Here is a 13,502-nt window from a genome sequence, read left to right on the forward strand (position 1 = left end):
CCTTAGTGCATGAGCCAGGAGTAACCCCTGAGCATCCCTGGGTGTGACCCAGGAAGCCAGACCATCTGCTTTGGCTCACTGAATGTCACCCTAACTCCCTTTCTCTCTTGTTTTGTTTCATTGTGTCTTGCTTTGTTTGGTTTGATCACACCCAGGGTACTCAGGGGCTACTCCCGGCTTGTTGCTCACGGGCCTCTCCTGGCAGTGCTCAGGGAAACTTTCATAAGTTTGGGGGTGCTGGGGGTGGAACCTGGCGTCCTGCACGCCAACCATGAGCTCCCATCACATTGAACTGTCTCACTTGCTTAAACCCCTCCCTAGGGGTTTAAGATCCCAGTCTTATTGCTCCTGTGAAACTATTCTTATCAGGTCTCCAAAGAACTAAAGTCACTGTCACTCCTCCCCTTACTCTGGCTCTCCAGAGACTTGGTCCCTTCTTTCCCTCAGATACAGCTTCTTTGGGCTGGAGCGATAGCACAGCGGGTAGGGCGTTCGCCTTACAAGCGGCCAACATGGCCGACCCGAGTTCGATTCCTCCGCCCCTCTCGGAGAGCCCGGCAAGCTACCGAGAGTATTCGATATGCCAGACACAGTAACAACAAAGTCTCCAATGGAGACGTTACTGGGCCCACTCGAGCAAATCGACGATCAACGGGAGGGCCTTTACCTTTTACCTTTACAGCTTCTTCACCTGCCTGGGGCCCCATAACTCATGGTTTTCTTCTACCTCCTCTTCTTCCCGATAATTCTTTTGACACTTTTTGTTTTTATGGTGGGACATGCTGGAGTTGATACCAGAGTGGTTGGATGGGCCGAGGGCTGAAACATGCTGGAGGTTCAACCCAGGGAAAGGAAATTTGAACCTAGCAGGCTAGTGACTGGGAGAGTGGCCTTCTACTTTTATCTACCAAGACTCATTCCTTTATTTTTATTTTTTTGCTTTTTGGGTCACACCCGGCGATGTACAGGGGTTACTCCTGGCTCATGCACTCTGGAATTACTCCAGAGGTAATTACTCCAAGTGGTGCTTGGAGGACCATGTGGGATGCTGGGAATCAGCCCAGGTCGGCTGCTTGCAAGGCAAATGCCCTACCCGCTGTGCTATCGCTCCAGCCCAAGACTCACTCCTTTAATCCTCTCTCCCAAGCTCAGGGCTTCATTTACTTACTAATAATTCCCTGTATTTGTTTTGGGTGGAGGGGGCTCCTGAAAGGTGCTCAGCCAGCCTGGGGGCATTCCTGGCCATGCAAGACCACTAAGTCAGACTGTTCAATGCTCAGGAATTTCGTTTGGTTGGTTTCAGAGTTTTAGGCCACACCCAGCTGTGCTCAGGGCTCTGTTCTCAGAGGTCACTGGCAGTGCTCAGGAGACCCTGTAGGTGCCGGGCGGGTCATGTGCAAGGCAAGTGCCCAACCGCTGTACTATCTCTCTGACCTGCCGGGTTGGTTTGTTTTTTTTTTAATCTCCAATCTAACCCTTTATTGCGAAAATTCCAGACCCACCAATCTTTCTCCATGACATTGACTTTTAGACATCCAATAGACATCTCAACCCAACATGTCCAAAATTGCATTCTAATCTTGCCTTTCAAATCTTGCCTGTCCTACTTGGCAGTCCTCCACATCTCGGGTGATGAGGACTTTCTGTCGCACAGGCTAAAACTTGAAGCCATTCTGAGTCTTCCGACCACCCTGGACTCCTTTCTCATCAGTACCACACTCCTGCTCCCTGATCTCAGCTACCATCTTTTTTACCTCCATCATTACAATAGCTCCCTGACAGTCTTTAAGTTTCCTGACTTAGAGTCCATTCCTAACCCATCCCTCAAGGGGATCCTCTTAAACATAAGCCGTAAGACAGCCCTCTGCTTAAAGACCCTGCAGAAGGGGCTGGAGAGATAGACTAGTGGTTAGGGCACTTGTCTTGCATGCAGCTGACCCGGGTTCTGTCGCTGACATCCCAAATGGTCCTCTGAGTTCACCAGGAGTGATTCCTGAGCCCAGAGCCAGGAGTAAATTCTGATCACCTCCGGGTGTAACCCAAAATCAAAAACAAAAACCTACCCAAAAGGGCCAAGGAGATGTTTAAAGGGCTGGAGCATCTGGCTTTGCATGCAGGAACTCCACTCCTCCCCTTGGAGGCTGCTGTATGCTCCAGCCAAGGTGGCTGTCACTTCAGATTCTGTATTTTTCTGTTTTGTTTTGTTTTTCGGCCATACCCAGCAAAGTTCAGGGGTGACTCCTGGAGTTGATGCACTGGCTCTGCATTGAGGAATCATCCTGGCAGTGCTTGGGGGACCATATGGGTTGCCAGGAATTGAACCCGGGTTGGCAGTCTGCAAGAAAAGCTCTTAACCAGCAGTGCTATCTTTCCAGCCTTAGATTGCCATGGCAATGTCTTAAGTTATTTGTTATCTGTGCCATCTACTCTTCCTGAAATACTCTTTCCTGTGCATCCACATGGCTAAACCCCTACAAAGTATCACCTTCTCAGTAAAACCTACCTTGACATGCCCCATTGGAATTACAACCCACCCTCTCCTATATCCTGTTCCGTTATGCTTCATAACACTTCTTGGGCTCTAACATACATAATTTATTTATTCTGCTGCTGTCCGGGGAGGAGGAAGTTAACAGAGTCCCACTGCGGACACACCAAGCAAGAGTTGAGGATGACAGGGCATATAGCTGAATGGCACAGAGTGCGAACCAGGAGAGGATATTTGTGCCAATTTAACTGGTCAAGGATTTTACAGCACATCTTTCTATAGGTTTGTGAAAAAATAAAATCTGAGCAGGAGAGAACAGGGTTTAAGGCATTTGAATTGTATGACGCAAATCGAGGTTCCATCCCTGGCCCCACTTACAGTCTGAGCAGCACCAAAAGTGACCCCAAGCACAGAGCCAGGAGAAGCCCTCGAGCACCACCAGAAGAAGGCCAAGCCACCTCGCTCTCCCTGCACCCTCTCCCCCAAAAAAAGCAAAGAATCTGGGGCTGGAGTGATAGTACAGCAGATAGAGCATTTGCCTGGCATGTAGCCAAGCTGGGTTAAATCCCCAGATTCCTATGTAGTCCCCCAAACACGTCCAGGAGTAATTCCCGAGCTCAGAGCCAGGAGTAACCCCTGAGCATTGCCAGGTAGGGTCCAAAAACAAACAGGCAAAGAATCTGTACTGGTGTGCTGGTTGGTTATTGAAACTGTAAGAAATGTCCACAAATAAATGACTTAAAATAATAGCTATTGATAGGACTGGAGACCAGAAACTCAAACAGGGCCTCCAGGACTTAAACCCAGGGGTCAGCAGAGATATATTCCTTTTGGAGGCTCTGGGCGAAAATTCTCTTCCTTGCCTCCTCCAGCTTCCTGGAGGCAGACTATATTTCTCTGCTTCCCCCGTCCTCCCATTTCATCTCCAAAGCCAGCAAGCCAATCAGACTGTTTCTATGAGGTATCATCTATCCTTCCTATTTCTCTCTTTATTTAATGTTCTTTAGTGCTTACCTGGGACCCACTTGAATACCCAGTATAATTTCCCCTTCTCAAGAGCCTTAATTCATTCACACCTGCTGGATCCCTTTGTGACGCATAAGGCAACATTTGCACAGGTTGTTGGTGGGTATCTTTGTGACACCTCTCTCACACACAGCACGAAACATGAAGCAGCATCTTGCAGAACAGAAACACAAAACATTTATTCAGTCTGGAAATAATATATATCTGTCCTTTTGTATATATGCTGTTTGTTTTAGGGCCTGCACACATTTGATGCTGAAGATAGAAATTGGGGAGGGACCATTTGGTGCTGAGGCTGGAGTCTAGGATTCCCGCATGCTTTGAGCTATCTCCCTGCTCCCTACTCCTGTTTTTGGCAGGTGCGGGTTTTGGGCTACATCTGGTGGTGTCTTGGGGGCTAGTCCTGACTCTGCTGAGGAATGACTCTCGGTAGGGCTCAGGGAGCCCTATGGGGTACCAAGGGTTGAACTGTGATTGGCCACGTGCCAGGCAAGCACCTTCATCCCCGTACCATCTCTCTAGCCCCCCTTTTGTTTTTTGAAACCCCATTTGTAAAAAAAAATAACATCTACTTGTCTATTCTGTCGCATTCCCTCCACACACATTGCCCCGCCCTGGATACCCTCAGCTCTGCTGGCAGACTCCAAGGGTTTGTTTTCATTGCTTTGTCCAGTCCATTTTTTTCTTACATACCAGCATTTATCCTTCTTCTGACTTTGCTGAACACGAAACCCTCCATTTCTATCTCAGTTGTAGCAAAAGGCACGAGGAAATGCAAATTTAAATCACAGTGAAGGGCAGGTAGTATACAGGGGCAAGACGCTTGCCTTGCAAACGAATGACCCCTGTTAGATCCTGGTGCAAATATGGTCTCCTGAGCACTGGGCGGGGCTATCACTGAGCACAGAGTATGCCTGAGTAGAGCTGGATATGGTCAAAAAACAAAGGGGGAAAAAAAAAAAAGAAAAGAAATACTCTCACTCACCAGAATGGCAGAACAGTTTTGGTTTTTAGAAAGGATTACTGGAGAGATAGCACAGCGGGTAGGGCGTTTGCCTTGCATGCGGCAGACCTGGGTTCGACTCCCAGCATCCCGTATGGTCCCCTGAGCGCCACCAGGGGTAATTCCTGAGTGCAGAGCCAGGAGTAACCCCTGAGCATCGCTGGGCGTGACCCAAAAGCAAAAAAAAGAAAGGATTATGCCAGTGGGCAGGAGCCATATTACAGCAGGTAGGGAGCTTGCCGGGCATGCAGCTGACTCACGTTTGATCCCTGGCACCCATATGGTCTATGGTCCCCCGGACCCCACAGGAATGATCCATGAGCCGTGCCCAGTGTGGGCAAAAAAATCAAATAAATCAAAAGGTCATTCCCCGTGGTGCTCAAAGGTAGCAAAAATATTCTATAAATAGCCAAGGAGGACGGGGAGACTGTTCAAGTGCTAGAGCACATACCTAGAATGTTCCAGGTCCAGGGAATTCCCTGGCACCAGTATGTCTCCCATCAGCAATGCAGTTGCTGGGTGTAGCCCTAGTGTTCCCCTCCGCCCTCCAGAACACTGGGTCACAACACCCAATGCTCTGGACCCTAGCTTTGGAAAGCACTTCATCTGGGGTGGGCCCTTCCTGCCACCTTGACCTGGTGTGACCCCTACAAAGACAAAAATAACTAATACTCAGTGCCAGGGATGCAGTGCTGCAGCGTAAGCTATGTGAGGCCCTGGTTTTGGTCCACAGAGTGTTAATAAAAATACCAACCAAAGGTGGGGCCAAATGTGGAGCAAAGGGAATTCTGGTGCAACTACCAGAGTTGTATGTACTGTACAACGTAGAGTACTGTTGGAAAACTTAGCAGTGTCTAGTAAGTCTGAACATGTGCATGCATGTACTATATGACTTAGCAATGTTTGTTTTGTTTTCTTTTGTCAGGGCTCAGTCCCTGCTGCCGGTAGGGAACCCCATCTGCTGGGGATTCGGTCTGAGCCTTCCGCATGCAAAGCAGACATTCAACCCTTTTTTTCCTTTTTGGGTCACTCCTGGCAATGTTTAGGGGTTATTCCTGGAACTGCACTCAGGAATTAACTCCTGGCGGTGCTCGGGGGTCCATATGGGATGCCAGGGATTGAACCTGGGTCGGCCACATGCAAAGCAAATGCCCTACCCACTGTACTATTGCTCCAGCCTATGTTCAACCCTCTGAGGACCTTAGCAATTTTACATTACATCAAGATGTATACAGAAGCAATTGCAAACGTGTAACAGGAAATAGACATGAAAGTTAATAGCGAGGCTGGGATGTAGCTCAGTATTAAAGCATTTGCTTTGCACATGTGAGGCCCTAAGTGCAACCCTGGCGCCTCACCAAAAAAGAGAGAAACAAAGAATGTTGATAATAGCACTGCTGATACTGGGATCTGTGGTGGTGGGATATGGGCACTGGTGGAGGGATGGGTACTTGATCATTGTATAATTGAAACCCAAGCACAAAAATTTGTAAGTCTGCAACTGTACCTCATGGTGTTTCTCTAATAAAAATTAAAAAATAATAATAGCACTGCCAAAAATTGTCTCTCAAAAATCCATCAGGAAAAAAAATCCTTCAGGAAGAGGCTGAAGAGAAAGTACAGAGGCAAGGGTGTTTGCCTTGCTTAAGGCTGTGGCTACAAATCTAGTTCAAGTACCTCACCACACACAAGGTACCCCAAGCACCACAAGACTGTGGTTGACCTCAATCTTGGCCACAAGATTGGCCAAGTACAGAGGCAGGAGTAGCCCCTGAGCAATGCTGATGTGTCTCCCATTAAAAAAAAATAATCAGGTAAATGAATTCATAAATTAGATAAGTTAAATAATGTAGTATTATAGCAGTAATACAAAAAAATCAAAGCTGTGTGACTCTGGTAGAGCCTTACCTGCTTCGAAAGGTAAGGCCCAGGGGACAGAGGGATGGTACAGCAGGTAGGGAGCTGGCATTGCATGTAGCCTACTCGAGGTCCATCCCCAGCATTCCATATGGTCCCCTGAGCCCACCAGGGTTGATCCCTGAGCTCAGAGTCAGGAGTAACCCCTGTGCATCGCTAGGTGTGGCCCCAAATAAACAAACTAAAGGTATGGACTTTCGAGTGACAGCAGTAGGTAGGGTGTTTGCCCTGTACACAGCCGATTGAACCCAGGTTCAATCCCCAGCATCCCATATGACCCACCTGTGCTCCGCCAGGAGTAAATCCTGAGTGCAGAGCCAGGATAACCCCTGAACATCACTGGGTATGACCCCCCCCCCAAAAAAAGTAAAAAAAACAGAAGGTATCACCTTCAGTTGGACACTTGTAGCACACACACACACACACACACCACCACCACCACCACCACCACCACCACCACCACCACCACCAAAACAGAGGAACTAGAGCTACAGTAAATAAAATCCATTTGGTATGACGTTCCTTAGGCAGCATTTTGCAAAGGTCAGTGAGTTTACAGTTGATCTCAATATTGTTCACTGAGGTTTGTGATTTTGTAAATCAGGAATGAAGCCTGAAATTCTGCATTCCCAACAAGCTTTCTGCTGGTTCATGGGCTAAAGTGTAAGTAAAAAGGTTCTCAGTGTGGTCAGGGATGCACGTGTAATGCCTTTGCAAGGTATACAAGGCAAGCGCCTTCCCACTGTACTATCGCTCTTGCAACACTATTTTTCATTTTAAAACAAAAGTTTAAAAAAGGGCAGGAGAGTGCAGCCTGGAACGTGCTTGCCTTGCATGTAGTTAAGACCTGGGTTCTATCTCTGGCACCACATATGGTCCCTCAAGCCTGCCAGTAGTGATCCCTGAGAGTCAGGAGTAACCTCTGTGTAGGGCAGGATGTGCCTCCCCGGGCAAAATAACAGAAAACATCAACACAAAATTCCTCACATGCACGAGTCACGCGCGCACACACACACACACACACTAGAAGCAACTTGATATACAGTACAGCGGGTGGGGTGCTTCCCTTGCACGGGTCCCACCTGGATTGGATCCCTGGCATCCCATGTGGTTCCCGAGCACGGTCAGGAGTAATTTCTGAGTGCAGAGTCGGGAGTAACTTGAGCATCGCCGCCAGATTCCATCTCTGGAACCAACCGGGAGAAGTGAGGCCCCCAAACAAAAACAATGAGAAAAGCAGGTAAATTATATGGGGCCGGAATCAGATCATTAAAGCACTTTAAATCGTCTTAGCAATTATTTTTTTATTTCTATTTTTTTTTAAACAGCAGTCGTCCTAACTGGAATCATGTGCTCCATCACGTATCTCCCTGGCCCCTTCATTTTTTCACTTTTTGGTGCTGTCAGGAGGGTGAAACCCACATCCACACTCGCGAACCTGCCGCCGACCGACATCCACGTCCCTGAAGACGTTTTCCTAAGCGGGTGGGTCTCCCCAAAGTGCTCGCTACAGAAAACACACGTGGCACATGTCCGTCTTCCACCCACCAAATCGTACATTCGAGAAGACAACGAAGAGCAGAGCGACCGGCGGAGAAGCCAGGTGGCGTCGCAGGGCGTCGTCGGGCAAAGAGGGGCGCCTCGCGGCCCGTCACGCGGGCACTCGCGGGCACTCGGCGCGGCGGGGCGGGGGGGTTCGGGCCGATCCCGCGACCCCCGGGCCCGGGCGGGACCCGCGCCCCCCGCCCACTCGGCCCCAGCCGCCTTAGGCTTCACGAATCGCCCGCCCGGCCAACCACGCAACCTCCAGGCCAGCTCCCCGCGGGCTCCGACTGCCCGCGCCCAGAAATCGGCCCCGGAATCAGCGTCTCCCGGGCTCGGTGCCGCCCAGACCCCGCGCGCGGAGCGGAAGCCGCTGGGCCCGGCCCGGTGGAGGTGCCGACGCCGGCCACGTGGGCGAGACTGCGGACGCCCCAGGAAGGTCCCTCCGGGGGCCAGACTCGAGCTCGACAATGAACCCGAGCAACCAGGCAGAGCCGGCAGCCCCCTCCCCGGAGTCGGACAGTCTCGCGCATCCCCGAAAAGCATCTACGCCGAGAAGCGGACGCGGTGACGCAACCAGCGGGGAAGCCGCGGGTCGGCCTTGCGGGCGGGCGGACGCGTTCCCCGCGCCTCCCACCGAGGACCCGGAAGAACCGCGAGGAGCGCTGCGGGGGCGTGGCCCCGCGGCGGCCAATAAGAGCGAGAGGCGGGGCCTGCCGCCCTTCTTTCGCGCCTCCCACCTAGGCCCCGGAAGAACCGCGAGAAGCGCTGCGGGGGCCAATAAGAGCGAGGGGCGGGGCCTGCCGCCCTGCTTTCGCGCCTCCCACCTAGGACCCGGAAGAACCGCGAGAAGCGCTGCGGGGGGCGTGGCCCCACGGCGGCCAATAAGAGCGAGGGGCGGGGCCTGCCGCCCTTCTTTCTGCCTCCCACCTAGGACCCGGAAGAACCGCGAGAAGCGCTGCGGGGGGCGTGGCCCCACGGCGGCCAATAAGAGCGAGGGGCGGGGCCTGCCGCCCTTCTTTCTGCCTCCCACCTAGGACCCGGAAGAACCGCGAGAAGCGCTGCGGGGGCGTGGTCCCGCGGCGGCCAATAAGAGCGAGGGGCGTGGCCTGCCGTCCTCCTTTCGCGCCTCCCACCTAGGCCCCGGAAGAACCGCGAGAAGCGCTGCGGGGGCGTGGCCCCGCGGCGGCCAATAAGAGCGAGGGGCGGGGCCTGCCGTCCTCCTTTCGCGCCTCCCACCTAGGACCCGGAAGAACCGCGAGAAGCGCTGCGGGGGCCAATAAGAGCGAGGGGCGGGGCCTGCCGCCCTTCTTTCGCGCCTCCCACCCAGGACCCGGAAGAACCGCGAGAAGCGCTGCGGGGGGCGTGGCCCCACGGCGGCCAATAAGAGCGAGGGGCGGGGCCTGCCGCCCTCCTTTCGCGCCTCCCACCTAGGACCCGGAAGAACCGCGAGAAGCGCTGCGGGGGCGTGGCCCCGCGGCGGCCAATAAGAGCGAGGGGCGGAGCCTGCCGTCCATCTTTCGCGCCTCCCACCTAGGACGCGGAAGAACCGCGAGAAGCGCTGCGGGGGCGTGGCCCCGCGGCGGCCAATAAGAGCGAGGGGCGGGGCCTGCCGTCCTTTCGCGCCTCCCACCTAGGCCCCGGAAGAACCGCGAGAAGCGCTGCGGGGGCGTGGCCCCGCGGCGGCCAATAAGAGCGAGGGGCGGGGCCTGCCGCCCTGCTTTCATTGGTCCGAATTTCAGCGGGGCCGGGCGTCCGCGCGCCGAGGCGGAAGTCGCGCTCTCCCTCCGCTCCCGCTGCCCGGCGGCCGCCACCATGGTGCGGAAGCTTAAGTTCCACGAGCAGAAGCTGCTGAAGCAGGTGGACTTCCTGAACTGGGAGGCCACCGACCACAACCTGCACGAGCTGCGCGTGCTGCGGCGCTACCGGCTGCAACGGCGCGAGGACTACACGCGCTACAACCAGCTGAGCCGCGCGGTGCGCGAGCTGGCGCGGCGCCTGCGCGACCTGCCCGAGCGCGACCCGTTTCGCGTGCGCGCCACGGCCGCCCTGCTGGACAAGCTCTACGCGCTGGGCCTGGTGCCCACGCGCGGCTCGCTGGAGCTCTGCGACTTCGTCACCGCCTCGTCCTTCTGTCGCCGCCGGCTGCCCACCGTGCTGCTCAAGCTGCGAATGGCGCAGCACCTGCAGGCCGCCGTGGCGTTCGTGGAGCAGGGCCACGTGCGCGTGGGCCCGGACGTGGTCACCGACCCCGCCTTCCTGGTCACTCGCAGCATGGAGGACTTCGTCACCTGGGTGGATTCGTCCAAGATCAAGCGGCACGTGCTGGAGTACAACGAGGAGCGCGACGATTTTGACCTGGACGCCTAGCGGGCGTCCCCGTGGCTCCCGCGTGCAGATGGGAGCCTTGGGGCCGGACGCTGGACTGTCCGGCGTCACCCGAGCGTGCGCCTGCCGGGCCTCGCGTCGCGAGAACTTTGCTCTTCCCCTGCGGGCCGGCTGCGTAGACCCCGGGCTGCTGCTGATTATTGTGGGACTGTCCAGAGGGAGCGTGGAAGCGGGTGGTGCTGCCTGGGGGACCCCGAGACACCCGTGTGCAAACACGGAATTCTGGCGCTCCCACGCCCACTCCAGCTGCTCATCTGTTGTTTTGTAACGGGACGGTGTGGTTGGCTCTGATCCTCTCTTGGCTCTTATTAAACTGTAGAGGTGATGTGAGATGTCAGTGTTGTGTCCCCTCCCTCCTCCAAGGGAACTGCTCCCTAATGCCAATAAACAGCCCAAGTGCTCCGTAAGGTGCAAGTTTACTTCCGTCTGGTTTTCTCACCCTAGGGCCACTCGTGTGGATCTTCTTGGCTCAGGAACTGGGGAAGAGGAACGAGGCGAGGCCGGCAGCCAGGGCCTTCGTGTAAGATAACAGGATGAACAAGGCTGGGCATATTTGTCAGTTTACCGATCCTTTCCTCGGAATGAGTGTTTTGGCAGAACTTTTCCCCACGGGACTCTTGTTGGATTTCCAGCCCCAGGAAATACCATATTAGAGGGCTAAGTGTTTGCTTGCCTAAGGAAATCATCACCCTGTAGTTCGGCCATCTAGTGGTTAGAAGTGGCCCAGGAAGTTCCTGAAAACAGTCAGGGTCCCCCAGTTTTTGTTTTTTTAATTGAGAGGTGGAAGGGCTCCATGTACAAGGCAATCATTTCCAACTTTTTGAGCCTTCTACTAGCTTAGATGTTCTTTTATCATTGATTTACATGGGAGGTTTGGGCCACACCTGGCAGTATCTGCAGTTGGGACACTCCTAGGGTTCTGCAAACCATATAGGGTTGAACATGGTTCAACCATGTGCAGGACAAACACTCTACCCACTGTACTATATCTCTGGCCCAACTATGATGTTTTTAAGAGTGTTAGCTTAAGGATCAGGAGGGAAAGAAGGGAGACTATTCTCTTTTCCCTGAGATTAATAACAGAAGAATAAATAGGATGCCAAGACCAGTGGTTTGTCTTTTTGTTGTTGTTTGTTTGTTTTTAGGTCACACTCAGGGCTCACTTCGGCTCTGTGCTCAGGAATCACTCCTTGTCTTGCTTGGGGGTCCATATGGGATGTCAGGGATTGAACCCAGGTCAGCTGCATGCAAGACAAACACCCTCCACACTGTATTACCTCTTGGCCCCTGGATTGGCTTTTAATTGCTTTTTCTCTGCCCCCTGGCATAAGCAGCAGTTGATTATGATGAAACAGGGCGGGAGAGATAGTACAATGGGTAAGTCGCTTACTTCGCATGCAGCAGATCCAGATTCAGTTTCCTGCATCCCATCTAGTCCCCCAAGATCTGCCAGGAGTGATACCTGAGCAGAGGGTCAGAAGTAAGCCCTGATCACAGCTGGGAATGGCACAAAAAAAATTTTTTTTAAATAAGGGACCAAAAAGTACAATGAGTAGTGTACTTTCCTTGCATGAGACTGACCTGAATTCAATCCTTGGCACCATGTATGGTCTCTCAAGACTTACTTGGAGTAATTCCTGAGCACAGAGCCAGGAGTAAGCCACTGGCAGGTATGGCCTAAATTGCCTCCCTGTAACCCCTCCCCCATCAGCACTCCAAAAACAGGGGGGCGGACAAGGAGAAAACCTAAAGGTTTGATCAAATTATCAGGTTTAATCCTCAGCATTACACGGTCCCCTGGGCATTCTTGGTATGGTTCTTAACCATCAGATGGGGTTCAAAGCACACACACAAACATACATGAATAAGGAAGATGACTGCTGGGAATGAAAAGATCAATTGCTACTGTATGTCAGATGTGGTTTTATGCATCACTTATATTAATCCTTCCAACAATGTGAAGTAAAGGTAAAGGTAAAGGCCCTCCCGTTGATCATCGATTTGCTCGAGCGGGCCCAGTAACGTCTCCATTGGAGACTTTGTTGTTACTGTGTCTGGCATATCGAATACTCTCGGTAGCTTGCCGGGCTCTCCGAGAGGGGCGGAGGAATCGAACTTGGGTCGGCCATGTTGGCTGTGTGCAAGGCAAACGCCCTACCCGCTGTGCTAACAATGTGAAGTGAGGAATCCAATTCTCCACTTTTCAGGGGAGGGAACTGAGGCAAATTGTTCAAAATATGGGCCTGAGTGATAATGCGGTGGATATGGGCTCTTGCCTTGCACACGGCCAACAGGGTTCAATCCCCAGCACCCTGTAGGGTCCCCTGAGTGCTGCCAGGAGCGAACCTTGAATGCAGAGCCAGGAGTAAGCCCTGAGCATCATTGGGTGTGGGCCCAAAACTAAACCAAAAAAATCACATCCTCAGTAAATGGTAGGACTGACATCTTGTTCTCCTTAGGGAGCTCTGTGTTAGCACAGCCAGGTCTGGCTTTAGAGAGCCCTGTCAAGGTTTAGAGAGCCCTTGAATCTGAGTTTTCAACCAGCAGAGAAGCAGCAGTCCCTCAGAAAGCTGGAGGATAGAGGATTGAACAGGAAGTAGGCAGTGAGCTGCCAAGCAAGCCCTGATGCCCGAAGCTCCAACTGTGCGGGCGGGACTGTTTCCCAAAGGGTCAGTAGGTGGCGCTATTCACACCTTTCCAACTTGGGGAAACTAACCTGGAATAAGAATTTGCAAAATCCCCTGTTCCAGTTCAGGCTCTTGTGAATCTCCCGCCGTTTTCCCTTCGGAAGGGCGAGGGATTCGGGTTGGAGAGACGCTCGGCGACTGGAGCAAATACTTTTAGGAGGCGAGATCTTTCTGGCAGCACTAACCTGTGGTGGAGGTCTTTTGCAGAAAGTTGGCTTCTTGACCTTGGATATTAAAAAAAACTACAAAGATTTGGGCTGGAGCAATAGTACTGTGGATGGTGTGTTTGCCTTGCATGTGGCAGACCTGGGTTCGATCCTCGGGCACTCCATATGGTCCCCCAAGCTCACTAGCTCACTAGGAGTGATCCCTGAACAGAGAGCAAGGAGGAAGCTCTGAATACTGGCCAGTGTGGAAAAAAAAAAAACCACCAAATAAACACAAAACAAAA

General features: G+C 52.8%; 1 protein-coding gene across 1 annotated transcript; it reads left to right on the forward strand.

Annotated features, from left to right (window-relative positions):
• Positions 1 to 9,726: 9,726 nt before the first annotated feature.
• IMP3 (IMP U3 small nucleolar ribonucleoprotein 3) lies at positions 9,727 to 10,780 on the forward strand. The gene has a single exon (XM_056128759.1). The coding sequence runs from the start codon at positions 9,792 to 9,794 to the stop codon at positions 10,344 to 10,346; it is 555 nt and encodes a 184-aa protein (XP_055984734.1). The 5' UTR covers positions 9,727 to 9,791; the 3' UTR covers positions 10,347 to 10,780.
• Positions 10,781 to 13,502: the final 2,722 nt, after the last annotated feature.

Source organism: Sorex fumeus, unplaced genomic scaffold, assembly GCF_029834395.1.
Source record: "Sorex fumeus unplaced genomic scaffold, SorFum_2.1 ptg000067l, whole genome shotgun sequence".
Lineage (NCBI taxonomy): Eukaryota > Metazoa > Chordata > Mammalia > Eulipotyphla > Soricidae > Sorex > Sorex fumeus.